General features: G+C 71.3%; 5 protein-coding genes across 6 annotated transcripts; 3 read left to right on the forward strand and 2 right to left on the reverse strand.

The window, feature by feature from the left end:
- The first annotated feature begins 989 nt into the window (after nucleotides 1-989).
- Nucleotides 990-2,427, forward strand: LOC147597096 (uncharacterized). 2 transcript variants are annotated; one of them, XM_086769001.1, is made up of 4 exons: nucleotides 990-1,080; nucleotides 1,882-1,990; nucleotides 2,076-2,274; nucleotides 2,347-2,427. In XM_086769001.1, exons 2-4 carry the CDS (start codon nucleotides 1,892-1,894, stop codon nucleotides 2,394-2,396), a joined length of 348 nt encoding a protein of 115 aa, XP_086625127.1. In that variant the 5' UTR covers nucleotides 990-1,080; nucleotides 1,882-1,891; the 3' UTR covers nucleotides 2,397-2,427. The 2 variants fall into 2 exon arrangements, with proteins under 2 accessions (XP_086625127.1, XP_086625126.1); XM_086769000.1 differs by having other exon boundaries at nucleotides 2,076-2,410.
- Nucleotides 2,428-3,285: 858 nt separating this feature from the next.
- Nucleotides 3,286-7,973, forward strand: ZBTB39 (zinc finger and BTB domain containing 39). The gene is made up of 2 exons (XM_086768952.1): nucleotides 3,286-3,327; nucleotides 4,968-7,973. Exon 2 carries the CDS (start codon nucleotides 5,077-5,079, stop codon nucleotides 7,213-7,215), a length of 2,139 nt encoding a protein of 712 aa, XP_086625078.1. The 5' UTR covers nucleotides 3,286-3,327; nucleotides 4,968-5,076; the 3' UTR covers nucleotides 7,216-7,973.
- Nucleotides 7,974-11,121: 3,148 nt separating this feature from the next.
- Nucleotides 11,122-16,036, reverse strand: ACKR5 (atypical chemokine receptor 5). The gene is made up of 2 exons (XM_086768963.1): nucleotides 14,740-16,036; nucleotides 11,122-13,940 (listed from the first exon to the last, which is right to left on the reverse strand). Exons 1-2 carry the CDS (start codon nucleotides 14,927-14,929, stop codon nucleotides 12,838-12,840), a joined length of 1,293 nt encoding a protein of 430 aa, XP_086625089.1. The 5' UTR covers nucleotides 14,930-16,036; the 3' UTR covers nucleotides 11,122-12,837.
- A 1,053-nt stretch (nucleotides 16,037-17,089) lies between these two features.
- Nucleotides 17,090-19,190, reverse strand: LOC147597097 (retinol dehydrogenase 16-like). The gene is made up of 4 exons (XM_086768971.1): nucleotides 18,837-19,190; nucleotides 18,429-18,687; nucleotides 17,630-17,793; nucleotides 17,090-17,456 (listed from the first exon to the last, which is right to left on the reverse strand). The coding sequence occupies exons 1-4, from the start codon at nucleotides 19,150-19,152 to the stop codon at nucleotides 17,239-17,241; spliced, it is 957 nt and encodes a 318-aa protein (XP_086625097.1). The 5' UTR covers nucleotides 19,153-19,190; the 3' UTR covers nucleotides 17,090-17,238.
- A 503-nt stretch (nucleotides 19,191-19,693) lies between these two features.
- PRIM1 (DNA primase subunit 1) lies at nucleotides 19,694-22,941 on the forward strand. The gene is made up of 13 exons (XM_086769006.1): nucleotides 19,694-19,842; nucleotides 20,550-20,707; nucleotides 20,784-20,890; nucleotides 20,968-21,041; nucleotides 21,229-21,365; nucleotides 21,431-21,489; nucleotides 21,566-21,689; nucleotides 21,796-21,885; nucleotides 21,969-22,113; nucleotides 22,179-22,248; nucleotides 22,331-22,416; nucleotides 22,496-22,594; nucleotides 22,714-22,941. The coding sequence occupies exons 1-13, from the start codon at nucleotides 19,740-19,742 to the stop codon at nucleotides 22,731-22,733; spliced, it is 1,272 nt and encodes a 423-aa protein (XP_086625132.1). The 5' UTR covers nucleotides 19,694-19,739; the 3' UTR covers nucleotides 22,734-22,941.
- The last annotated feature ends 2,580 nt before the right edge of the window (nucleotides 22,942-25,521 follow it).

Consider the following 25,521-nt stretch of genomic DNA (forward strand, 5'->3'; position numbering starts at 1 on the left):
GCAGATGCTGCCCTGCCCCGGGCTGCGCTGCCACGTGCGCCGCCGCCGTCGCCGGGCCTTCCCGTGGGGCCAGCGCAGCGCCTGTTGATCCGGCGGGGGCCGGGGATTCGTTTTCGGCCGGCGCGCTCCCCCTTCCCTCGCGACCCTCCAGGACCCCCGCCTCTTCCTCCCCATCTTCCATCCCCGCGCACCCCGGCCGGGGCGAGGGCGCGGGGGCGGCTGGGGATGGGGGTGAGGATGCGGGATCAAGCCCCAGCTCCCGGGGGGCCGAGCGGGGCTGGGGCTGGGGCTGGGGGGCCGGTGCTGGCCCTGTCTGGGCCACCGACGGGTCTGGGGAAAGGAGCCGGCGCTGCCGGGACCCCTCCGAGCCAGGAGCACGGCACTGGGCAGGCCGGGACCCCGGAGCGGGGCTGGGGAGCCAGGCAGGGCGCGCGGTACGGAGGGCGTGCGCACGCGTGTGCTCATGCGTGCACCTGAGTAGTACATGTGTGCAGAAGAACACGTATGTGCGTGCGCTGTGGTGGGAGCCCGGCCGATCCCCGCTGCGGTGCGAGACTTCCGGAAACCCGGCTGCGGAGCCGGAGCCAGCGCGGCGGGCGCTCCCACCGCGCGTGTGCCCGCACGTGCCGACGGCCGTGTCGTGCTCGGGTGCGTGTGTCCCCCCCGCGCCTGTGGCGCGAGGAGGGGCCGGGGGCCGCGTGGGCACGGCACCAGCGTGCTGGCCCCCCAGCACGGGCGCTGCGGCGCGATGGGGAGCCGGCGTGCCTGCGTGGGCGCGCTGGTGTCGCGGTGCGACTCTGCGTGTGTAACGCGTGCCTGTCGGTGACACGGAGCCCGCGTGGGCGTGAAGCTGCGGGGTGGGGGGTCCCACCCCCCCCTCGCCCCCATTGGCGGCTGTGCTCTCGCCCACCCCCGCGTGCCCCCTATTTAACTGCGCCCAGCAGCCAGCACCCCGGGACTTCGCCCGCGTCCGCGCAGCCTGCGGCCGCTGCCCGCCCGGCCTCGCGCGTCCCCCGCTCCGCAGCCGCCCCGGACCCCCGCGCCCCGCTCCGCACCGCGCCACGCCGGCGGGCTCTGCAGGTCTGTGCCCCCCGCAGCACCCGGGGGTCCTGGGGGGCCGCTGCGGCCTGGCCTGGCCCCGCGCGGGCTGGGAGGGGGCAGGGGGGAGCAGGGGGCCCGTCGGTGGGTGCCGGGTGGGCGCGGGCCGGGAGGGGGGGGATGAGGAGAAGCCCTGTGTGGATTTGGGGGGTTGGGGGCTCTGGGAGCGAGCCTGGGTCTGGGATCTGGGACTGGGAAGCACGCGTGCGCCTGGGCGTGTGTCAGGGATGCACGCGTGTGCCTGGGTGTGCGTCAGGGATGCACGCGTGTGCTCTGTGTGTGTCAGGGATGCATGTGTGTGCCTGTGTCAGGGGACACGTGTGCCTGTGCGTGTGTCGGGGATGCGTGTGTGTGTCACGGATGCGTGAGTCAGGGACACGTATGTGCCCCTGCACATGTGTCACACATGCATGCGTGTGCCTGTGCGTGTAGCGATGTGTGCGTGTGCTGACACGTATGAACACGCCGGACCGAGCCTGCACCCGTGTTTGTGATCCGTGTGTGCCCGTGCCCGGTCCCGTGTGCGTTTGCACCACGGGCGCGGGTGGGGGCACGGGACCCCCGGGCGTGCGGTGCAGCCGTGCCCCCCCCCGCCCCCCGCACGGCAGCCCCCTCCCCAGGACCCGCGGCTCGGGGTGGGGTGGGATGGATGGGATTTCCCGCCCCCCCCCGCCCCCCCGCCCCGGGAAGCGGCGCGGTTCCTCCGGCCGCAGCCCCGGGCGGGGGTCCCGCCGCGCCCCCCCCCGCCCCCCCCGGGGCCCCGCCGCTGACCGCCGCCCGCAGCCCCCCGAGGATGAGGAGCCCCCCGGCGCTGGCCGCGCTGCTCGTTCTGGCGCTGCCGCTCGCCCTCGCCCGCCCCGCCGCCCCGCCGGGCCCCGCGCCCCCCGCACAGGTACGGCCGTCGGGGGAGGGGGGGGGGAGTGTGGAGGGGAAGGGTCGGCCCCCGCGGCCCCGCTCACCCGCTTCCCTTCCCGCAGGGCACGCCCGTGGCGGAGCCGCCGTCCCGGAGAACCCGCGGCAGCCCCGCGCCCGCCGTCGCCGCTCTGCTGCAGCTGCTGCGGGAGGAGGCGGCCGGTGCGGGACGGGGGGGGCGGGCGCTGGGTGCGGGCCCGGCCCGGCCCGGCCCCCCGCCCGCCGCCCCCCGGCCCCGCTCCCTTCCCGCGGCTCCGCGGAAGCGTAAGTCCCGCCCGGCCCCGCCGCCGGCCCCGCAGCCGCGCCCCGCAGCGCTGACGGGCGCTCTCTCCGCAGGGGACATGCACGACGTCTTCGTGGGGCTCATGGGGAAGCGGGCGGCCTGAGCCCCGCCGGCTGCGGGGCGCGGGGGGCGGCTGCGGGACCGCGGAGCCGTCGTGGGAGCCGCCGGGGGCCGGAGCCGCGCCCGCCCGCGCGCGCGTGGCCGCGCTGCCGGACGTTGTGCGCGCGTGTCCGCGCCGCCGGCCCTGTGCACACCCGTCCACCTTTAAACACCGCCCCACGCGGGACACGCGCCCCCGCCGTCTCTGTGTCTTGGCTGTCCCGTCGCTGCACGCCCGCGACGGCCCACGGGGACGCGCCCACGGGGGGGTGGAGGGGGAGCGGGGGGGGCGTGTGCTCTCGGGCTGCCCCCCAGTGTCCCTGCCCCCGTGTCCTCGCCGTCCCCGTCCCCGTGTCCCTTCTCCCGTGTCCCTGCCCCCGTGTCCTCGCCGTGTCCGTGTCCCTTCTCCCGTGTCCCTGCCCTCGTTCCTCGTCCCCGTGTCCTCGCCGCCCCGTGTCCCTGTCCCCGTGTCCCCGCCGTCCTCGTCCGCGTGTCCCCGTGTCCGTGTCCCTGTCCCCGTCCCCGTGTCCCCCCCGTCCCCGTGTCCCTGCCCCCGTGGACCCCGTGTCCCCGTCCCCGTGTCCCCCCCGTCCCCGTGTCCCTGTCCCCGTGTCCCCGCCCCCGTGTCCCCCCCGTCCCCGTGTCCCCGTCCCCGTGTCCCCGTCCCCGTGTCCCCCCCGTCCCCGTGTCCCTGCCCCCGTGGACCCCGTGTCCCCGTCCCCGTGTCCCCGTCCCCGTGTCCCCGCCCCCGTGTCCCCGCCCCGCTGGCCCGGCCCGCCCCCCCGGGTGTCGCTCCTCCGGGCCGCGGGGGGGCGCTGTGGCCCCGCGGCGCGGGCGGGCGGGCGGAAGGCGGCTCCGCGGCGGGGGGAGGGCGGGGCGGCGCCTTTGTGTGAGCCGAGCCGAGCCGAGCCGGGATGGTGCGGGGCGCCGGGCGGGTAAGCAGCGCCGCCGGCCCCGCGCCGCCCCCCCGCGGGCCCCTTCGTGCCCCCCGCGTGGCTCCGCTCGCCGCGCCCCGTGGGCCCCTCGTTACCCCTTCCCCCCGCCCCCCCCGCGCCCCCCAGCTCCCACTGCCCCGCGTGGCCCCTCCAGCCCCCCCCCCCTCCCGCGGCAGTTGCGGGTCCCGTGCCCCCCCCGCAGGCAGGGGGGCCTCCCCCGCGGCCCACCCCCCACACCCTCCGGGGCCGCCTCTGGCCTCCCGGTGCCCCCCGGACCGCCCCCCCCCTCGCCCCCCCCGCAGGCCAGTCCCCCCCACACCCCCGCCCACGCAGGGATCCCCACGCTGCGGGATTTGCCCCCGCGTCCAGGCGTTGTGCGGGCTGCCGAGCGCGTCCCCTCCGGAGCCTGCCCCGCCATCCTCATCCTCCCCGGTTACGGCCTTCTCGCGTGGGGGCCGGCCCTCGGGGTCCCGGGGGGGCACGGCCGGTCGTGTCCCCTCCCGCCCCCCCGCGCACCCCCCTCTCCTGGCCTCTGGGGTCCTTCTCTGCCACGCGGGGCGGGGGGGCAGGGGGTCGGGGAGGGAGCTGTGGGGTAAGCGCGTCCGGTCCACGGGTGACCGAGGGCCGGCGGTGAGCGGGACGAGCTCGGGTGGGAGCTGCGGGAACGCCACGCAAAGCGCCCGGCTGGGAGCGCGGGGATGTGCTGCGCGGGCCGGTGCAGCGGAGCAGGAATCCCGGGGGAAGCAGAGAAGCTGGCGCGCGGGGGGAGAACCCGGAGCGGGATCCCACCGGGGGACGGGGAAGTTCCCGGGTGGGCGTGGGAGAAATCCAGAGCGAAGGTGCGAAGCGGCGCTGGCTGGAGGAGACCCGAGGTGACGCCAGCGTAGAGCCTGGATTCCGGCCCTCGGGATGGGGGGGACGGGAGCGTTACCCTGGCTCCGGGACGGGGCACTGAATTCCAGCCCTCGGGACGGGAGCGTTACCCTGGCTCCGGGACGGGGCACTGAATTCCAGCCCTCGGGACGGGAGCGTTACCCTGGCTCCGGGACGGGGCACTGAATTCCAGCCCTCGGGACGGGAGCGTTACCCTGGCTCCGGGACGGGGCACTGAATTCCAGCCCTCGGGACGGGAGCGTTACCCTGGCTCCAGGACGGGGCACTGAATTCCAGCCCTCGGGACGGGAGCGTTACCCTGGCTCCGGGACGGGGCACTGAATTCCAGCCCTCGGGACGGGAGCGTTACCCTGGCTCCGGGACGGGGCACTGAATTCCAGCCCTCGGGACGGGAGCGTTACCCTGTCTCGGGACAGGGGGTGGACGGGGCACCGGCTGGGGCTCACATTCCGAACGGAGCGGAGCCGAGGGGCAGAGGGACCCGTGCCCGTGCCCAGATTCGGGTGGGAGCTCCGGGCTGTCGCTGCCAGACTCGGTGACTTTTTTTATTTCGTCTGTTTGCGTCTTTCCCTCCGCTTCCCGGGGAGCCGGGCTTTGCGGTGACGGGGTCGGTTCGGTGCAGCCCCGTCTGAGCGGCCAGGCTGCTGCTTCGCCGCTCGCCAGGAAGGCGGAGAGCTGGAGGTGCGCCTGGGGCGAGGTCTCTGCTGCCTGAGGTGCTGACGCTTTTTGCCTTCTCCTCTCTCCAGAGCCCCTTGCCCTGCCAGATTCTGGATGCCGAGCGCCTCCTGCTCGCGCGGCCGACGAGCGTGTGAGGAAGCAGCTGGCCGGGAGAGGGACTCGTAAGCAGCTGCTAAGATGGGCATGAGGATCAAGTTGCACAGCACCAATCACCCCAACAACCTGCTGAAGGAACTCAACAAGTGCAGGCTCTCCGAGACCATGTGCGACGTCACCATTCTGGTGGGCACCCGCTCCTTCGCGGCGCACAAGGCTGTTCTGGCCTGCGCCGCGGGCTACTTCCAGAACCTCTTTCTGAACACGGGGCTGGACGCTGCCAGGACCTACGTGGTGGATTTCATCACGCCGGCCAACTTCGAGAAGATCCTCAGCTTTGTGTACACCTCGGAGCTCTTCACGGACCTGATCAACGTGGGCGTCATTTACGAGGTGGCGGAGCGGCTGGGCATGGAGGATCTGCTGAAGGCCTGCCACTCCACCTTCCCGGACCTGGAGAGCGCGGCCATCGCGAGGCAACCCTCGCTGGCCGCGAGCGAAGGCCGCTCGGGTCCTCTGAGCAGCACCTCCTCCGAGCAGAGCCACTCTTCGGGGGAAATGCGGAGCGGCGGGGAGCACTTCGGCCCGGAACGGAATTACATCCTGCACGGGGAAGTGGCGGGCGGCTACAAAGAGGACGACAGGAGCACCGCGAGCGAAGCCAGCCAGGGCCTTCCCCTGCTGCATCCGCAGCAGCCTCCCAAGACGGAGCAGGAGTCGGATCACGGGCAGTTCGCTCCCGCCGCGAGCGTGGCGACGCAGCCCGGCCTGGGCGGCGTGAACATCGTCGTTCCAACCGCGGCGAGCTCCTGCCAGCAGTACAAGGTCCAGAGCAACGGCGACTACGGCAAGGACGGCTTCTTTACCGCCGATCCTTCCCTGGGCGTCTCCACGGGGAGCAACTCCTGTCCCAGCAACAGCGACCACCCCAAAGAGCAAGGCTTTGGGCAGATGGAGGAGCTTCAGCTGGCGGATCTGGGCGAGGACGAGCTCCATTTCGAAGACGCCGGCGAAGAGCTGGGCCCGTCAGAAGAAGTTATCGAGCTGAGTGACGACAGTGAAGAAGAGCTGGCCTTCGAGAGCGACAGCCGGGACAGCAAGGCCATGCCCTGCCAGGTGTGCAAGAAGGTCCTGGAGCCCAACATCCAGCTGATCCGCCAGCACGCCAGAGACCACGTCGATCTCCTCACCGGGAACTGCAAAGTGTGTGAAACCCACTTCCAGGACCGGAACTCCAGGGTCACTCACGTTTTGTCCCACATCGGCATCTTTCTCTTCTCCTGCGACATGTGCGAGACCAAGTTCTTCACCCAGTGGCAGCTGACCCTCCACCGCCGAGAAGGGGTCTTCGACAACAACGTCATCGTCCACCCCAGCGACCCGCTGCCCGGGAAGATCGCCGTGTTCGGGGGAGGGCCTGGCTCGGAGCTGGCGTGCGCCGCCTGCGGGAAGCCCTTGGCCAAGGATTTCCACACCGTGCGCAACCACGTCCTGGACCACGTCCACCTGAAAAGCCAGACGTGCGGCGTGTGCGACCAGCGGCACGTCAGCCTCTGCAGCCTGATGTGGCACGCGCTGTCGCACCTGGGCATCTCCGTCTTCTCCTGCTCCGTTTGCGCCAGCAGCTTCGTGGACCGGCACCTCCTGGAGAAGCACTTGGCCGTTCACCAGAACGTGGAGGAGGCTCTTTTCCGGTGCCACTTCTGCGGCCAGAGCTTCAAGCTGGAAGCGGCGTACCGTTACCACGTCAGCCAGCACAAGTGCGGGGGCGGCCTGGACATCCGGCCCGGCTTCGGAGAGCGTCTCCAGCAGCAGGGCCTGCAGAAGAGGAAGCTGCCGGAGGAGTTCCTGAGCGAAGACTTGGCGCTGCAAAGCCAACCGGGCAACAGCAAGTACAGCTGCAAGGTCTGCGGGAAGAGGTTCGCCCACACCAGCGAGTTCAACTACCACCGCAGGATCCACACCGGAGAAAAGCCCTACCAGTGCAAGGTGTGCCACAAGTTCTTCCGCGGCCGCTCCACCATCAAGTGCCACCTGCGGACGCACTCGGGAGCCCTCATGTACCGCTGCACCGTCTGCGGCCACTACAGCTCCACGCTCAACCTGATGAGCAAGCACATCGGCGTGCACAAGGGCAGCCTGCCGCCGGACTTCACCATCGAGCAGACTTTCATGTACATCATCCACTCCAAAGACGCGGAGAAGAACGCGGACAGCTGATGGGGCGGGGCGGGGCGCTAATCGCAGAAGCTGTGGGAAAAATGTCGTTTATTTTATTTAACGGTCAGGCGTCACGGATGGAATTCTCCTGTTATTTTTTTTTTTTAGGGTTTTTTTGGCCTTGTTAAGGCTTTTTAGCTCGGTGGCGTTGTACAAATGAACAGCACGTAAGCTACATCACTGTCTCCAAGAAGTCTGTCGTGTTTACTCACCTCTGGTCCTGTTAGAGGCCAGCGAGTGTTTTTAGCGTTTCTCACTAGGTTTGGAATCTAGATTTTATTTTATTTTTTTTTCTTTTTTTAACCTTTAGCCCACTTGACTAGGCTAACCCTCGGTTTGAGCTTGTCCACGAACTGATGCTGCTACGATTTCTCACACCTGACCTCAGTCGAGAGGGACAGAGCCAGAGCAGGATGGTGCTGGACTCGAAGAGAAGTAAAAAAAAAAAAAAAGAAAGGAAAAAAAAAAAAGACTCATTCTGGGCATCACGGGGGTTCTGCTGCTATTGCGAGGAGATGAGCAAAGGCCCTGTCGCAGAATCGGCCTCGACGTCATCGCTGCGTCGCAGGGGAGACGAACGGGCGGCGTGTGAGCGTGCGCGTGGAGGCGAAGAGGGGTGCCGGGCGGAGAGCGATTGTCTGCCAGGACGGCCGCTCCCAGGCGGTGCCGCTGCTCTCCGAGCCCGTCCACGCCGCTCGCTCGCGCCCCGTGTCGCGGGGAGGAGGTGGGTGACAGCACCTCTCTGAAGAGCCCGAGCGGAGGGGGCTCCCCGAGGAGCCGCCGAACCGGAGGGAAGCAGGTTTGCGTTGCGGGGTCGGCTGCTCCTTGGGCGATGGCGCGGCCGCGCCTAACGAGAGCGTGCCGGCGCCTCCTTGGCTCTCCTCCGGCACGCCGCGCATCCCGGGGCTGGAAGCGCTCGGTGCCGGAGGGCGGCGGCGCCGCGGCGTGCCGAGCCACGATGAAGCTGTTGCCTTAAACCCGGGCGGGTTCCGTTGCGCGGGACGCTGCTCTCGGCCGAAGGGGCAGCCCCGCTGCGATGCTGCCGCCGTGGATCGTCGTCCCGGACACGCCTGGTGGCAAACGCGCGCTGCGGGACGTTGTCGACGCGCTGTGAGTTCATCTGTCGTCGAATCGTGCCGTAACCTCAGCAGGCGCCGGCAGCCGTGGCGGCGGTGCGAGCCTCCGCTCGCGCTCTCCCGGCCCCGCGGCGGGCGCGGGCTGCGCAGGCCTCGGCGCGGTGGGCTGCGCTGGCAGGGTCGGCCGCGCGCCGGCGGTGTTTACGCCACGAAGGGCGGGGATCGGCTCTTTCCCACGTTGTCCCGCTGCGGGGCAGAGGCGGGGAGGAAGAGCCGTTTCCGACGGCGCCGCGCGAGCCGCGGCCACCCTTAGGTAACTCGTTCTACCTCACAAACAGGAAGCGCGCGGGGCTGTCGGGCCGCGGTCGTCGTGAGCTGGCTCCTGCGCTTCTGTAAAGATATGCTGTTACAAAACAAAACTAGTGACCTGCGGACCCCGCAGGCTCGCCCCGCTCTCGAAGGGCCCCGCGGCGGAGGAGCGGCGCGGGCGGGGCGCCGGGGGTCGCAGCCCCGGCCCCGCTGCGGCCTTGGGCAGGCCGCTTCACCTCTTTGCCTCAGTTTCCTCATCTGTAAAATGAGGGTGGTGACACTTGTGGTACCTACCTACCTCCCGGGAGCGCGGCGAGGCCGCTGGCTCGTACCCGCGGAGCGCGCGGGAGACGCAGAGCGCGTGGGGAGCGCCGGCGTTTAGGGACAGGACGGCCTCCATCCTTTCCCGTCCCGTACCAGCGCCTCGGCCGGGCCGGGTCGGTTTGCTCCCGTTACGGCCTGCCACGGCCCTGGGAAACGCGGCTCAGCGCCGCCGTGTCCGCGGAGGGAAGCGGCGCTGGGGAGCGGGACGTGGGGCAGCAGCGCTGTGACATCCCCGGGGGTGCGCAGAGGGAGACGTCCTGGGGTGCGAGGGGCTGGAGGTGCCCCTGCCCCTCGGCTCCATCCTTCGATCCCCGCGGCTGCGGTCTGCGATCTCGAGCTGGTCTGCGAGCCGTGTTTAGCCTAGCGTTACGTTTTTGTTTTTTTTTAAAAACCATCGTTTTGAGAACGCGTGGTGCTCTGGGAGAGCGTGGGAGTCGGCGGCCGGTCGGCGGAGGCTCCTCTGAGGAGCGCTGTGAGTTTCGGGGTTCGTTTGGTGCTGGCAGGGTGGGCTGGCGGACGGGGACGCGTACGACCCGCTCTGCTCCGGAGGTGGCTGCGAAGGGTGCCGGGGCGCGGACGAGGCCGGGGAGAGCCGCGTCCTCGAAGCCGCGAAAGGAAAATGTCCCAGAAGCTGTGACGAGCGTTTGGGGCTGCGGTGCTGCGGCGCGGCAGCAGCGGCGGCCCCGTACCTAGCTAAGCTGTGAAGCAAAAGCCTTTTGTGCACATAAACCAAAAATAGAAGCTTTTCCACGGAAACACTAGCGGGCGAAGCAGGCTGAACGAACCGTTCCCGCAGGGATTGTCCCAGGAGGGGCCAGGGACCCATGCCGTCCCGCCCCGGCAGGGTCCTGGGCTTCTCCAGCGTCGGAGCTCGGTCGTCCCCGTCCCCTGCGCGGATGGAGGGGGGCTCATCCCGAGCGGGGCTCATCCCGAGTCCCCCGAGGAGCCGGGGCTCCGTGTCGGCGGCCAAGCGCCGTTCGCCGAGGCGGGGGAGCCGGGGTGGGAACCCCGCGTCGGGGTCCGTTCCTTGCTCCGCCGCTGACGTGCGGTGCGGCCGCTGGCCAGCCTGCTCGCCTCCCGGCCTCGCTTCGTCCCCGTGACCGCGGGGACAACCCTCACCTACCTCGCCCGGGGCGGCCGCGGGGTTCGGCTCCTGTTTGCCGCGGGCTTCGGGACCCTCGGGCTGCGAGAGGGGCGCGCGGAGGGGAAGCGCTTCGCCGTCAGCCGTGCCGGTGGCGTTTGCGGAGAGCGGCCCCGTCGCGCGTCCTCGCGGGAAACCCCGGCGCAAAGTCGGCAGCACCGCTGAACTGGTCTTACCCGGCCTCCAAACTGGTCTTACCCGGCCTCCGAACTGCCAGGTTCGGTTTTGTTCTCCCGTTTCTCAAAGGATCCAGGTTCTCTCAGCAGAATAATGAAGCAGAAGAGTTGAGTTGCTGTCTAACCTTTTTGTTAAGTTAATCGTAGGTACTGACCTCCTGATATTTAAGTGTTTACTATCTATTTGCTGTAAAGTTTTGTATATTTTGTAAACTTCCCCCCCCCTTCGAACAGTAGATGTCTAAAATCGTTGTACATCGGGTTATTTTATACTCCATTGTTCAGCACAAAGTGTGGTTTTTATTTAGAATAATAAAATGGAAAACGGTGACCTCCTGTTCCTCGTTGCTTTATGAAAATTGTCTCTCTGAACGCGCAGGTCGGCGTTTCTGTCCTCCACCGGCACCCGGAGCGACGCGAGGAGAACCGGCCCCGGCGTTTCCGCAGAGCTGTTCCTGCAGCAGGCTGGGAGCAGAGCCCTCGTTAGAAGCCGTTCAGGAAATTCCCGGCGGGCGCGTGCCCGGGTGAGCCCTGTCTGCACTGCCGTCGCCCGCGGCTGCCGGTCTCGGGCGCCGCCGGAGCCGCTCGGGCGGAGCTGGCCTGGTGGGACGGGAGCGGTTCCCCGTCGCCGCCCCGGTGACCGGCAGCGGGCACTGGGAATGCGGGCTGGAAAGGCGGCTGGGGGCAGATATTCCCGAATTGCTAACGCCGGCGGCTGGGCCGGTTCCCCGAGGGGGGGTGACGCTTTCGAAGGGAGAGCGAGGGCCCCGGCTGGAGGACTCGCTGGGTCCAAGCGCAGGTGGCTGCGCGGGGCTGCACGAGGGTGACTGAGCCCGCGCCGGTTCGTGAACCCTGGTTGACAAAGTTTCAGAAGCATGAGGAGAGTTAAAAAAAAGACTTTAATAGGTCAAATACCAAGTTTTACATGTTTAAGTAACTTGAAATTGAGTATGGCACTGTCCTGGTTATGTCACACGTCGAATGTCGTGTTATTATGTGCTTGTCCCCAATTTCTTCACTGAAAATGGCCGGGCTGTGGGAAAAGGGGCCTTGGGGAGGATTCGGGATCAGAACGGCGGCTGTGTCAGCGCGGAGCTGCCCTCGCCTTCCCCGGCCGGCTCTGGGGCCGCGTGGCGGAGTGCCCAGGCGGGGGACGGGGACAGGGACGGTGGCGGTGAGGTCCCGCGTCGGCGCGGGTCCCGAGGGACGGCCTCTGGCCTGTCCTCGCTCCGAGCGCCAGCGCACACTGGGGCCGTGGAGCTGTGGAAGGTAACGGAGGGCGAGGAGCTGCCGTGGTCGCTTCCCGGAGCCCTGGGTGTTTGGTGATTCACCCCGTAAACAGCGGAGCCCTTTCCCGGCCCCGCGATAGCCGGGCGCCCGCGTTAACCCCCGGTCGAGGGCTTCTCCCGCAGCCCGGGACATCCTGCTCCCCGCCCTCCGCCCTCCGCCGCGGGCATCCTGTCCCTGGATTTGCTTACGCTTTGCTTTTTTTAAAAAATATGTTTCTTGAGCAGCTCAAGGCCTTTGGCAGATTTACGGGCTCCCTCCCAGCGCCCGGCGCTCTTTCACCTTCCCCTGCCGAGGGCTCGACCTGCAGCGCGTGACGCAGCAGAATCTGGGCAGCGATGAATTCTCTCCGGATGCTCCCGTTCCTCACGGAGCCAAAAGCCCGGCCCGCGCGCCAGCTCCGAGGGTTTCCGCACGCGGACGCCTTCCCGCGGGGCGCGAAGGGCTGCCGGAGTCCGCCGCCGTTTAGAAACGCGAGGGGCCGTAGGGACCCGCCAGGAGAGGCTCTAAGGGAGACTGGGAACGGTGGGATGGGTCTCCTGCCGCAAAACACAAACTGGGAACGCCGCCTCTGCGGCCACCGGTCGCGTTGGGAAGCAGCCGTGCCCAGCCAAACCCGGTTTTAACCGTGGCTGATTCACCGCCGGGCTGGCAAAAATTGCGCTCGTCGAGTTGCCGATCTGGAATCGCTCCTCCGCTCGGTAAAGCCCGGGCCCGCGTCCTGCTCGGCCCCTCGGGCTCGCGTTGCCTTCACGTCCGTGGGATCAGGCTCTCGGCCCTTTGCGGGCGCGGGGAGGAGAGGTTGGGGTTCACGGGGTGAATTTCCTCTCCCGCTCGGGGCAGCGCCGGCGGAGGGGCGGCGTTCACCGGGCCCCTGGAGCGCGGTGGCTCCGGGGTTCGTGTCAGCGAGGGCCGGGGGCTGCAGGAAAACTCGTGGTGAAGGGGAAGGACGGCGTGCCCCCAGCCCCGAGGCGCGGGGGGGACGGGGGTCAGGGCCCAGCGGCCAGATTTGTGTCCAGGCTTCCCGGCGGGCAGAGCGATGCTGCGAGGAATCGCTGCAAGAGTTTCTTTGGGAGGACGGGAACGCGGTCTGGGATTTAGCTGAATGGACGGGGTGCCGCGGCACATCCGAGGCGTCTGTGGCCCCCGCGCCGCCTCGACTCGCGTTCGGCACGGGAGGTGGCCGGTCAAGGGGGGGCTGTTTGAAAGCAAAGCGTCTGTCACCGGGAAAATCGACCTCACTGACCGAGCGCGGGGGGCTGCCCCCCGCGACCGCGCGCCGGTGACGAGCGGAGGGTCTGACCCCCCGTTAGTTGGGAGGGTTGCTGTCCTTCGCGATGACGATGGAGTGCTGCGTGGCGGAGGAGTCGTCGTCTGCGCCCTTCTGGCCGCCGGGGTCCTTGGGGATGTACTTAACCACGGCGGAGATGAGCTTGCTGCGGAAGTTTTTGCTGAGGAAGTTGTAGAGGATGGGGTTGACGACGCAGTGCAGCAGGGTGAAGCAGTCGATGATGTCGTAGAAGAAGTAGAGGAAGTGGGCGAAGGCGCAGTGCAGGACGATGTGGTTGCCGTCCAGGGTGAGCAGCGTGAGCGTGATGTGGAAGGGCAGCCAGCTGAGGAGGAAGGTGGCGATGTAGGCGTAGATGAGCAGGCAGTGCTTCCCGCTCTCCGGCTTGCTGCGCTTGATGAACCGCGCCGTCAGGATGTTGAAAACGGTGATGATGGGGAAGGGGATGAGGAAGCCGATGGTGGTGGTGGCCAAGCTGACCGCCAGCGCCCACTCGTCGTAGGTCTCGAAGGGGGCCATGAAGATGCAGATGGGCTCCCCGGTGTTGACCAGCTGCATGTGAGCGACCTCCAGGAAGGGGATCGCCGCTGCCAGCACCCAGCTGCAGGCGCAGACGACGCGGCGTGCGCGGTGCTGGTGCTTGCGCCAGAAGAGGGAGGAGCTGGTCAGGGAGACGTAGCGATCCACGCTCAGGCAGGTGAGGAAGAAGATGCTGGCATACATGTTGGCGAAGTAGAAGTAGTGCGTGAAGCGGCAGAGGAAGCTGCCCCAGAGCCAGGTGTAGTCCAGCATCACCTCCAGCATCCAGATGGGCAGCGAGAGCAGCACCCCGAGGTCAGCGACGGCCATGTTGATGATGTAGAGGTTGACCAAGCTCTTGTTGCCCCGCATCTGCCAGTTGACCCAGATGACGAGGAGGTTCTCCACCAAGCCCACCACGAAGATGACCAGGTAAAGGATGAAGAGGACCACCCGCCGGATGTTCTCGTCCAGGCTGAACTCGCAGAAGCTGTAGGTGTAGTTCAGGAGGTGGAAGAGCTCGGACCAGTTGTGGTAGTCCCCGTACTCGCTGAGGAGAGTGTGCGTCTCGGGGGGGGCAGTGGTCGCCTCGGCCATCCTGGTAGCTGCAAGGGAAGGGAAAGCGCTGAGTGGCGGCCCAGCAGCTGCGCCGAGCCGGAGAGCGTGGAAACACAGCGAGGCGGCTGCTCTGCCCTGTCAGAGCGCGGGCCTCGCGGGACGCTCTGGAAGCACCCTTCTGGAATTTTTTAAATCCAGTTTTTACTCCTGTGGTGACTTCCTACATCACCCTTCCAAAGATGCTGTATCCCGCGGGAATCCCGAACTCGGCTGCGCGGCGTCGGGGGCGCGGGCGGCACCCGGACCACTGAACGCCAGCGACCGCGTCCGCCCGACTTCACGCGGAGGGAAAGCCCCCGTCCCCCCGTTGGTGCGCGGTCGCCGTGTAAACCCGGCCGGCCGCCCTCGCTCGGCATCCTGCAGCCGCGATGCCGGGAGCCGTAGGGACTTCCAAGTAGGTGACAAAATTATAAACTTAAAGGAAATGTGGTTGACCTTAACATCCTTTTATTGCCTCAAGCGCGAGCGCTCCGATCCCAGCACAGCTGCATCCGCACGGAGCAGCCGCCGCAGACCCCGTGCAGCCTCGCGCCGCTGGAAGAGCTCCGAAGAGCAGCCGATCCCGCGGGAGAGCCGGAGGAGCCGCCGCAGCCGGGCATCCCGCGCGAGAGCGTCAGCCCTGCGGCAAACGGCCGTCGCCCGCCCGCTCCCGAAACCACGCAGGAGAGGAGCGCGAGCCCCCCGGGGCCGGAGCCCTCCCGCCCTCGCCAAGCTGCGTGTCCGGGGAGCGGCCGGTGGGAGAGGGACCGGGCGGACGCGGGCGGGGAGGGAGAGGCGATGGCTCACCGGCGGCAGAGCCGAAGGCTGCGCGGCGCTCGCGAAGCGCGGGGATCCTCTCAGCTCGGCGGCTGGCGCGCCTCTGGGAGAGCAGAGCCGCGGCGGCGGCGCGGAGCTCGGGGTGGGCTTGTTGGCCGCTTCCCGGCAGGAAATGACCGCCGTGGTCCGACATCCTGCGACAGCCCCGCGCGGGTGACATTTGCCTCGGTTTCCAGCCCCGGGGCTCAGCTCCCGTTGGATTTTGCCGCGGGGCTGGGGGCGGGCGCGGGGAGCCCGCGGGCAGGTGTCGGCGTTGGAGCGTGAGGATGGAGCGGGGGGTCCCTGGGCAGACCACCCCCCTCCGCCGCCGCCCCGCTGCTCTCGGGGGCCGGATCCTGCCCAGTCCCGCAGCGACCGTGGGCAGGAGGGGAAAACGCGTCCCCTGGGATGGACCCGGCTGAGCCAGGTCCCCCCGGCCCTGGGGGTCCCGGGGGTTTGGGGGGGTTGAGGCCAACGTGCTGCCCCTGGCGCTCACGCGGCGCTGGAGCCAGCTCAGAGTTTTATTCTGGGGGAAAAAGGGGCAAAAGCCGAGCGTCCCTGCCAGCCGCAGACGTCTCTCGCTGCAGAAACACCTCTGCCCGAGCCGCAATCAATCACGGAGCCGCGACCGCCCGCGGTTTGGCAGGGGAAGGGAGGGGGCGCGAGCCTTGCCCCGGCGCTGGGGAGGGGGCTGAGAGGCAGCGAATTTTTGCATGGAGCTGCAAGTCCTGCAGAACAATTGCAGGAAATCTCCTTTTCGAGGGCAGACGAGACTTGGCGATCAACAATCGGCTCGGAAGGAAGGCACGGCCGGAGCGGGGAAGCACGAGGGGACTGATAAGTCGGGTCCCACAACAACAAGCGCGGCGCCCGTGACCCCGCGAGCAGGTACCCGGCCCCCGCGGGAGCCCAGGCCCCGGGACGCAAACAGGAACTGGGCGGCTGCGCGCGCGTTTCGGCGCGGCCGCGGGACGGGGGCCGCGGGGGGGTGCCAAGGGCCTGCCGGCTGAGGGGCTTCGCCTCCCCTGGGAGGCAGGGACGCCGTTCTGTTCCCGTGTTACAGGCCGGGAAATTTCCACGCCGAATTCTCTGACTGAGAGCGACCTGGGTGCCACAAACCCGCGCCGTCGGGGTTTGCGTGGGGGCTGCTGGTGACGGTGAGGTCTGGAGCCCCTTCTCCACACCCCTCCCGCGACGCTCGAGGCACCCGGAGCTCTCAGCGCCCAAATGTGGCCCCAGGAGCCCCCGGCCTCCCCAAGGCTCCAGTTCCCCGCTTCGGCTGGAGATGAGTGGGAAAAGGCCGGCTCCCCTGCGGCTCCCTCCCCGCCGCTGCCAGCCGGTGGGCAGCGCAGACCCGGAGCGCGGTGGGCTCCAGGTGCTGCTGGGGATCTTCTGTTCTCCCGTTCTCCCGCTCCGGGGATGCTGCCGGAGGGACGTGGGGCGCAGGGGTCCGCGGGCAGGAGCAGCTGAGGCCGCAGCCTGGCCCCGTCGCTGCTCGGTGACAGCGTTCCGCGCGGTCGGCGTTCGTGCCGTACATATAGCGGCCGGCGCGGAGGAGCGGCCCCGGCCCGTGCATTGGGCAGCGCTGGTGGGAGCGCCGCGTGCCGGGGTCGCTCCAGGCGGGAGGAGCGGCAGGATCGCAGCAGCGCCGGGGGAAGGTTTTGCATCTCTCCACCGCAACGCACGGCTTTGCCTGGCACGGGTCCAAGCGCCTGGGGCTCCCATTTGGCTTTTGGCGGCTGTTTGTGCTGGCGGGGCGCATCCCACCGCCCCACGCAGCCAGATTTGGCTGAGCTCTCCAGACACCGCTGGCAGCACCCAGCCCCACACATCTCCCTCGCGCCCGCTCACCCGGCTTTGGGCCGGTGGCTTCGTCCCCTCAGCCCGGGACGGGCGCTGCGCGAGGAGGCAGCGAAGCCGCTGGAGCCGGTCCGGACACCGGCAACGCGGCGTCCCCAGCCACGGCGATGCCCGGCATGGTTTGCCGGAGCGGGGCAGCCTGCACTGCCTGGGCGCTGCGTGTCTGCAGGTGCAGGTTGGGGTGCCCGAGGGGCACTGAGGAGGAGGAGGAGGAGGGCTTGACCAGCCCTGTGCCCGCAGGGAACGTGCCCAGGTTTTACGGGTCTGGATTTTATCCGTCAGCTCCTGGAGCGACGTCAGCTCGCTCATGCGAGCGCAGCTCTCGCAGCCCAGCGTGGGCTGGGCCCTGCGCGGAGCAGCGACGCAGGGGAACGGGGCACGGCACGGCACGGCCGGCAGCAGCACGGGTGCTGCTGGAGGAGCGGGGACGCAGCCCCGGTGCCGCAGCCCCCGCCGAGGTTGGAACCAAACCCTGCGGGGCGCGGAGGACAAGCAGTCTTTATTCCGAACAAACCGGGCTGCCAGCGGGGGACAGCGCGTTGAGGCGCACGTTGAGTCGGGAACTCAGGAACCCGGCGGCACGCCTCGGCTGCGGGCGATGCCGGGTCCCTGGCGCTGCCAGGCCCTGCCCTAGGCTCTCTGGGCCGGTTTGGGGTAGGACCAGGCGAAGACGACGTCGGCGAGGGCTGACGGCAGGTAGCTGAGGGGGATGTAGAGCAGCTTGGCGTCCCAGCCCGCGGAGTAGCGGGTGCGGGGGTGGCGGCTGGTCAGCGCGTGCTCCATGCAGTCTGTGACCAGCGTCAGGTCGGAGCTGCATTGCTTCTCCATGCTCCGGAGGCTGAGCAGAACTGCGCGGGCAGACGGCGCCGGTCGGGCTCGGGCCCTCGAGCCAAACGCAGCCCAGCGGCCCGGTGGGACGCAGGGCGGTGGGACCCGGGGCGGTGGGACACCCGTGGCCCCGGGGCTGCGCCTCACGTCAGGGGAGAAACCGCACCGCTTCACCTTTCGGTGAGGTACTTACACTCCTTCAAGTAATTGTCCCCGTAACTTGCTTTGGTGTCCGCCGGGACCTTCTCCCAGATGGAAAGGAAATTTTTCTCCAGGTTCTCCGGGCTGGTGATCGCCGTCTTGAAGTAGCCTGGCTCGATCACGCTGACCTTCACCCCGAAGTCGCGCATCTCAATCCTAGGAGGGATCGAGTCCCGTGGGACACGGGGGCAGCGCCCAAGTGCACTCGCCGCCCGCCCGGTGGGGTTTGGCGGGGGGCCGGACCGCCCCAGCAGACCCCGCGCCAGCCCCGGCACGCGTCCGAGGCGGCGTGCGAGCAAACGTCGCTGAGCCTGGCTGCGGCCAAAGCAAAGCAAACCACGGGGCCGCTGCCTGCAGGGTCCGGCACGGGGCAAGGTCCGGTGCCGGCGGCTCGGCGCCAGGCGGTCGGTGCCAACGGCGTGGCCGCAGCCTCCCCGCTGCGGCGAAGTTACCAGCCAGGGGATGAAATCGAAGCTCTGCCACGACCTCTGCCTTCCCGCAGCCCGGGGCTGCCGCTGCGCCAGCCCGGCTGAAGGCGGAGCAGAGGCTGCCGGCGAGGGTGCCCCCGCGCTCCCGTGGGACCCCGGTCCTGCCGCTGCGGCACGGGGTGTCCTGACTCTGGTCTGCGCGTGCCCGCAGCCCCTCCGCTCGCGCTTCGGCAGCAGCCAAACCGAACTCTGCCCGCGCTCGCTCGTGGTTGCACGGAGAAGGGGTTTGATCAGAGGCCCCGCTGGCCAAACCTGGGAAAAGCAAACCGGGAAAGCGAGGCGGCGCCTCCGTGCCGGACTTACCGGAGGCTGTCGGAGAAGGCCTCCACGCCGTACTTGGAGATGCAGTACCCCCCGCCGAAAAAGGAGACGCGGCCCATCACGCTGGCCACGTTGACCACGCGGCCCCGCGCCCGCCGCACCAGCGGCAGGAGGCTCAGCGTCACCTCGATGAGGCCCAGCAGGTTGACGTCCAGCACCCTGGCGAAGTCGTCCCTGGTCAGCCACTCGTTGGGGGCGGTGGGCATGGAGATCCCCGCGTTGTTGACCAGCCCCCAGAGCCCTGCGGAAGCGGGACGGGGGGACGGGGTGACTGGGACGGCTCCCCAGCGCCCGGCCCCGCTCGGGCTCCGGCGCTGCCGGCGCCGGTTGGCGGAGCCGTGGCCGGGGCGAGGACGGGAGCAGCGAGCGGGGCCGGCCGCCCCGTCCTACCTCGGTCGCCCACGCGCTCCCGGGCCCAGGCGGCGGCGGCGGCGACGCTCCGGCTGGAGGTGACGTCCAGGAGGACGGTCTGCAGGCGCGAGGAGGAGGCCGCCCGCAGCCGCGCGGCCCCGCTCTCGGTCAGGCAGGCGGCCAGGACCCGCAGGCCTCGCGCGTCCAGCTGCTGCGCCAGCTGGTTCCCGAAGCCGCTGTCGCAGCCCGTGATCAGCACGGTCTTCTCCGACAGCCCGGCCACCGGCCGCCGCTCCCGGTGCCAGCGCCGCAGCAGCCACAGCCCCGCCAGCGCGGCCGCCAGCCACAGCCACATCCTCGCCGCCGCCGCCGCCACCACCGGCTGCGGGAGCGCGGGGGCCGAGCGGCCCGGGCCCGACCTTGGCCCCGTCAGTCAATGATTAATTAACGAACTCGCCCCGGCCTCCCCCCGCCACCCCGCCCCGCGGCTGCGGGCTCTGCCCCCGGCTCCGCTCCCGCAGCGGTTGGATCCGGTTGGGTCGGGATCGGGAATCGTTATCCCGGAGCGGGGCAGCGCCCGGGGGCTCCCGCACCCTCCCCCCCCGCACCCCCGCGCTGCCGATGCGGGCACCCCGGCCCCCGCACCCCCCCCCCCCCACGGGCACTCCTGAGACCCCTCTCGAACAGCGGGGGGGGCACCTCTGCGCTGCCGCCCCGGGCACCGCGACCCCCGCACCCCCCCGCACCCTGGGCACCCCTCACACCCCCCCCGTCGAACAGTGGATCCCCCGCACCCCCCTTGCTGCCGCCCCGGGACACCCCCCCCCCCCCCGGACCCTCCCGGTGCTTTGCGTGTGTCCCCGCCCCCCCCCGCACGCCCCCGCCCCGCACGCGGACTACATCTCCCGGCGGCCCCCGCGCTCCCGCCGTTTCCCGCGCGCCATGGCGCCGTTCGAGCCGGCGGCGCTGCCCGAGCTGCTCCCGGTCTTTTACCGGCGGCTCTTCCCGCACGGCGCCTACGGCCGCTGGCTCGGCTACGGCGGCGGTGAGCGGGGCGGGGGCTGCGGTACCGGCCGGGTGCGGGGGGCGCGGGGCTGGGGGCTCCTGTGACGCGGGGGGGGGGGGGTCCGGGCTGCCCCGGGGTGCGGGGCTGGGGGCTCCTGTGACGCGGGGGGGGGGGGTCCGGGCTGCCCCGGGGTGCGGGGCTGCGGGGTGGGGGGCGTCCGGGTCCGGGCTGCCCCGGGGTGCGGGGCTGGGGGCGCCTGTGACGCGGGGTGGGGGGGGGGGGGGTCTGGGCTGCCCCGGGGTGCGGGGCTGGGGGGTGACGGGGGGTCTGGGCTGCCCCGGGGTGCGGGGCTGGGGGCGCCTGTGACGCGGGGGGGGGGGTCCGGGCTGCCCCAGGGTGCGGGGCTGTGAGGTGGGGGGCGTCCGGGTCCGGGCTGCCCCGGGGTGCGGGGCTGGGGGCGCCTGTGACGCGGGGTGGGGGGGGGGGGGTCCGGGGTGCGGGGCTGGGGGCTCCTGTGACGCGGGGCGGGGGGGGTCCGGGCTGTCCCGGGGTGCGGCGCTGGGGGCTCCTGTGACGCGGGGGGGGGGGGGGTCCGGGCTGTCCCGGGGTGCGGGGCTGGGGGCGCCTGTGATGCGGGGTGGTGGTGGGGGGGGTCTGGGCTGCCCCGGGGTGCGTGGGGGGGGTCCGGGCTGCCCCGGGATGCGGAGCTGCCCCCCCCAACCCGCCCCCCCCCCCCCCCCCCGCAGTGGTGAAGAACTACTTCCAGCTGCGGGAGTTCTCCTTCACGCTGCGGGACGACGTCTACGTGCGGTTCCAGTCGTTCGGCAGCCCGCAGGAGCTGGAGCGGGAGCTGCAGAGGATGAACCCCTACAAAATCGACATCGGGGCCGTCTACTCGCACCGCGTGAGTCCCGCGCCCCTCGCCGCGGGGTGTGCGGGGTCCCCGGCCGCGGCTGAGCCCGTCCCGTCCCGTCCCGCAGCCCAACCAGCACAACACGGTGCACCTGGGGGCCTTCCAGCCGCGGGAGAAGGAGCTGGTCTTTGACATCGACATGACGGACTACGACGACGTCCGGACGTGCTGCAGGTTGGCGGGGGGCTGCGGGGGCGCGGGGCTGCGGGGGCTGCGGGGCGGCGGCCTGACCCGCCGCGCTCTGCCCGCAGCTCGGCCGAGATCTGCTCCAAGTGCTGGACCCTGATGACCATCGCCGTCCGCATCATCGACTGCGCGCTCGTGGGTGAGGCTTTCGGGGGCCTGGGCCGCCCCCGCCTTCCCCCCGCCCCGTGCAGTGGGGACGCATCCGGACCGCGCCGCGCCCCGCAGCGAGGCCCACGCCCCAAAGAGGGGGCCGGGGCGGGGCGCGGGGGAGCGGCGGCGGGTTTGCCCGGCGCGTTCGCAGCGACGGCGCGGCTGTTCCCCCGCAGAGGACCTGGGCGTGAGGCACCGCCTGTGGGTGTACTCGGGCCGGAGGGGCGTCCACTGCTGGGTGTGCGACGACGCCGTGCGGAAGTGGTCGCCGGCGCTGCGGGCGGCCGCCGTGGAGTACCTGAGCGTGGTGAAGGTGGGTGCGGGGGGACGGGCACCCCCGGCCTGGGCCCCCCAAACTGACCAGCGCTCTCCCTCCAGGGCGGAGCGGAGACGGTGAAGAAGGTGAACCTCTCCGAGCCCGTGCACCCCTTCATCAGGTCGGTGGGGACCCCGCGGCCCGGCCCCCGCAGCCGCCGGGCGCCGGGGCGCTGAGCGCGTCCCCCTGCCCCGCAGGCGCTCGGTCGGCGTGGTGGAGCGGTACTTCGAGGCGTACGCGCTGGTGGGCCAGGACATCCTGGGCGGCCCGGAGAGCTGGGACAAGGTGCTGGCCCTCATCCCGGAGGATATCCTTCCTGGAGCGGCCCCGCCGTGCCGCGCGGCGCTGGGTGCGGAGGTGGGGGGGGGTCGGCGCGGGGGGAGCGGGGTCGGCAGCGTCCGCCATCGGCCTTGACCGCCGGCCACAGCACCGCGAGCCGCTGCGGAGCGACTTCCCCAAGAAGCGCGACTCGGTGCAGCGCTGGGAGCTGCTGAAGGGCAGGATGGAGCGGATACGGGTGAGCGGCCGCGGAGCCGCCCCGGGCGGGGGGCCGGGCGCCGTCGCCCGCCCCGCCGCCCCCCGAACCGCCTGTCCCCGCAGCGGGCGGCGGCGGGCGGGAAGGGCGTGCCGTGCTACGCGGACTGGGAGGTCATGCTGCAGTACTGCTTCCCCCGCCTCGACATCAACGTCAGCAAAGGCGTCGGGCACCTGCTGAAGAGCCCCTTCAGCGTGCACCCCAAAACGGGTGGGTCTGCCAGCCCGCGGGACCCCCGGCCGCGCGCCCCCGGCGCTGACTCCCCTCTCCGGCAGGTCGCGTTTCGGTGCCGCTGGATCTGCAGAGGCTGGACCAGTTTGACCCGTTCGCTGTCCCCACCATCAGGTAGGCGAGCGGGGCCGGCGGCACGGGGGTCCCGGCTGCGGCAGCAGCCCCCCCCCCCGCCGCGTCCCACCGTCTCCTGCAGCTCCCTGTGCCAGGAGCTGGACGCAGCCGGTGAGGACGGGGAGCAGGAGGACGGCGGGGACGTGGAGCCGAAGCGCCGCGCCCGGGGTGAGCGGGGCCGGGGCCGGGGCGCGGGGCGGGGGGGCTCCGCGCTGCCCGCTCCCGCTCAGCTCCCCGAATCCTTCAGACTACAAGAAGACGAGCCTGGCGCCCTACGTGCGGGTGTTCGAGCAGTTCGTGGAGGAGATGGAGCGCGCACGCAGAGGAGAGCTGCTGCGCAGGAGCGGTGGGTGCCGGGCAGGGACGCAGCTGGAAGACCCCGAAGCAGGGGGGGTCTCCCCGGCTCGGAGAAACCGCTCGTTTTCTGTAAAACTTCCCCTTGCTCTTCAAAATTCCTCTCTGCAGACCTGCAAGGAGACTTCTGAGGCCTCGCTGCCGGGGGCGGCGGCGGCGGCAGCCCCGGCTCTCGCTGAGGGACTGGCCGCCATCGCCGCCTCTGCCGGCCGGGGGGGTCCCCGGTTCCGCGGGGCAGGGAGCCCCATGGCCGCGCCGCGCCGGCTCCCCGGGCGGGCCCTTCCCAATTTTTTGTACCTTTTCTACGCAAAGATCATTAAACGTCTCTGCCACCCACGGGCCTACGCGCCGGGGCGGGAGGGGGCCGGGGCTGCGTCCTGCCCGCACCAGGAGGGGCTGGGGCACTGCTCTGGGGGGGGGGGTCGCTTCCCTGCCGGGGAGGGGTCCCTGCTGGCACCCGGCGGTCCCGGCCCCACGGCCACGGAGGGGCCCGGCCGCCCCCCCCCCCTCGGCGCCGGACGGGGCCCGGAACGGCGGAGCGCGGCCGCCGGGGCGGGGGGGGAGGGCGGGCCGCGGACGCTGCCCCCTGCCCCGGAAGTGCTCGTTCCCGCGGAAGTCGCGCCTCCAGCTGCCGCTCGTTCTCTTTCCGCCGCCATCTTGGGCCCCGCTCCCCGCACAGTGAGTGCCCCGCCGCCATCCGCCGCCATCGGGGCCGCCCGCCGCTCGCGGGCCGCGGCTGCGCCGGGAGGGAGGGCGGGAGGGCGGCGGCGCCCGGGCCGAGGCCGCCGCTGGAGCCGGGGGGGGGGGCGGGCCGCCCCGGGAGGGGGGAGAGAGGCGGCCGAGGCCCCGGGCCGGGCCGGGCCGCCGCGGGGAGGACAGCTCCGCGGCGGGGCGGGGGGAGCCGCCTTGGCAGCCCCGGGAGGCGCCGGGCCCGGCCCGTGCGGTGCGGCGCTCGGGGGCCGCGGGGCCCGGGGTGCGCGGTACCGGCCGGGAGGCGCTCGGTGTTGTCTCGGCGGAGGGGGGGGGGCGCGTTCCCGGAGCCCCGCCGAGCCCCGTCGGTTCTCCGTTTCCCCAGAAATGCCCGGCGAAGCCACAGAAACCGTCCCGGCCACGGAGCAGGAGCTGCCGCAGCCGCAGGCAGAGACAGGTGAGGCCGGGGCTGCGGGGGGAGCGGGCCCGTCCCCGCGGCCTCGGGGCGCTCGGGTGCTTTGGAACGGGGGGGGGTGGGGGGGACGTTGGGGGGGCACCGGCTTTCAGCCGCCGGCCGGGTGGGTTCGGGCGGGTTCTCGGGGGGGGGGGAAAGGGGGCGGCGGGGCCGCGGGGGTCCCGGGTGGGCGAGGGCCGGCGGCGGGGGCTGCTCCTGCGGCCCGGGCCGCGCTGCCGCCTGCCTCCGCCGTGCCTTCTCACCCCGAACCGTGCCAGCTACCGCGGCAGGAAGCGTGGCCGAACTCACGCGGGTTTGGCCCCTCGCGTCCCAAAACACCGAGGGGAGCGCAACGCCGGCCGCGTTCCGTGCCCGTTTTGCGCGTTCCCGTTACGGAACCGAGCGCCGGAGCCGCAGCGGCAGCAGGAAAGCGGCCTCACGCCGTCCCGGGGGCTAGCCTGCTCCTGGGGGCAGGGGGGCTCCGCGCCCCGCGCTGGGACGCGCTGCGGGAAGACGCGGCCTGTGGGGAGCCGCCCCGGTGAGCGGGGCTCTGGCCGAGGGGCGCGTTGGATTTGGGAGCCGCGGGCGCAGTCGGGGTTCCCGGCGGTGCCCCGGGAGGGAAGCGGCCCCCCGCGCGCGGCGGGGCTGAGCGACGCCTGTCGCTGCGGCGGCCGTGCCGCCCGGTGCCGGGGAGCTGCTTCGCTTCTGGCCGCTCTCCGGGCGCGGGTGGGATTCCTGCGGTGGGACCGCTCCCCCCGCTTCCCGGGACGGCTTTTCTCCGGCCTCGGGTGCCAGCTGGCGCCCGTGCTGCTGCCCAGGCCGGGAGAAGCGGGCGGCGCGCGCTGAGCAGCACCTGCTGTTGCAGCGCCTGCCGCCCTGGCTCCGGGGGAGCGACGCGCTCAGCGCGGGGGCTGCTGTGAGACCCCGCAGCGCGAGGGGAGCCAGGGCACTGGGTTGGCGTTGGCCGCGGCCTTTGGAGGTTGGCTGCTCCGCGCAAAGCTCGCGAGGTCGGGCAGCGCGGTCCCCGAGCCGGGGCTTCGGCTTTCGGGGGCGCCCCGCTCGGTCGCAGCGTCCCGTAAAAATCACCCGGGGCTCTGCGGGGACCCCGCGCGGCGTCTGCGGAGCCGCCCGCCGCAGAGGTGGGGCTGCCGGCGAGGGAGCGGATCGGAAATAGCGCGCTTCTCGCAGGAACGGTCTCCGGGGTGCTGTGAGGCGGCGGGGGAGACGGAGAAGGAGCGGGGGGAGCTGGTGGGGCGGAGGAGCTTTTGGGAGAGGGCCGGCGTCTGTCCAGCCCGCTCTGCGACGGGCTCGGCTCTGGGCCGGGGCTGGCGCTCCTTTTCGAGGTTCCCTGGAGCAGGAAGCGTCCCGGGACGCGCTGGCACCGATGTCCGGCGCTCGCTGAGCGGCTGCCCGGCTCCGGGCCGGTGCCCGTCTGCTCCCAGCACCCCGCGTTTTGGGGTAGCGAGGAGAGGCCTCGAGCCTGCGCCCCGGTCCCCGGCCCGGCGCGGGAGAGGTCCGGGTGCGGGTCGGTGGGCGACCCGCGCGGAGCTGGACGCGGCTGCGGCGGCGCGAGGCGGTGCCCGCGCGGAAGCGGAAGGAGATGCCCGGCTCCCTTGCCGCGACGGAGCCTCCGCGGAGCTGCGGGTGGCTGCTCCTCGCCCTCGCCGTCGGGGCGGGCGCGCGGCCGGGCCGGTTCCGCTCTCCTGACCGCTGGCGGTGCCGGTTACGCCGGTCAGACCGGTGCTGCCCTCCCTGGCTCTCGCCGCCTCTTCCTG

Source organism: Chlamydotis macqueenii, chromosome 29 (genome assembly GCF_036417535.1).
Source record: "Chlamydotis macqueenii isolate bChlMac1 chromosome 29, bChlMac1.mat, whole genome shotgun sequence".
Taxonomy (NCBI): Eukaryota; Metazoa; Chordata; class Aves; order Otidiformes; family Otididae; genus Chlamydotis; species Chlamydotis macqueenii.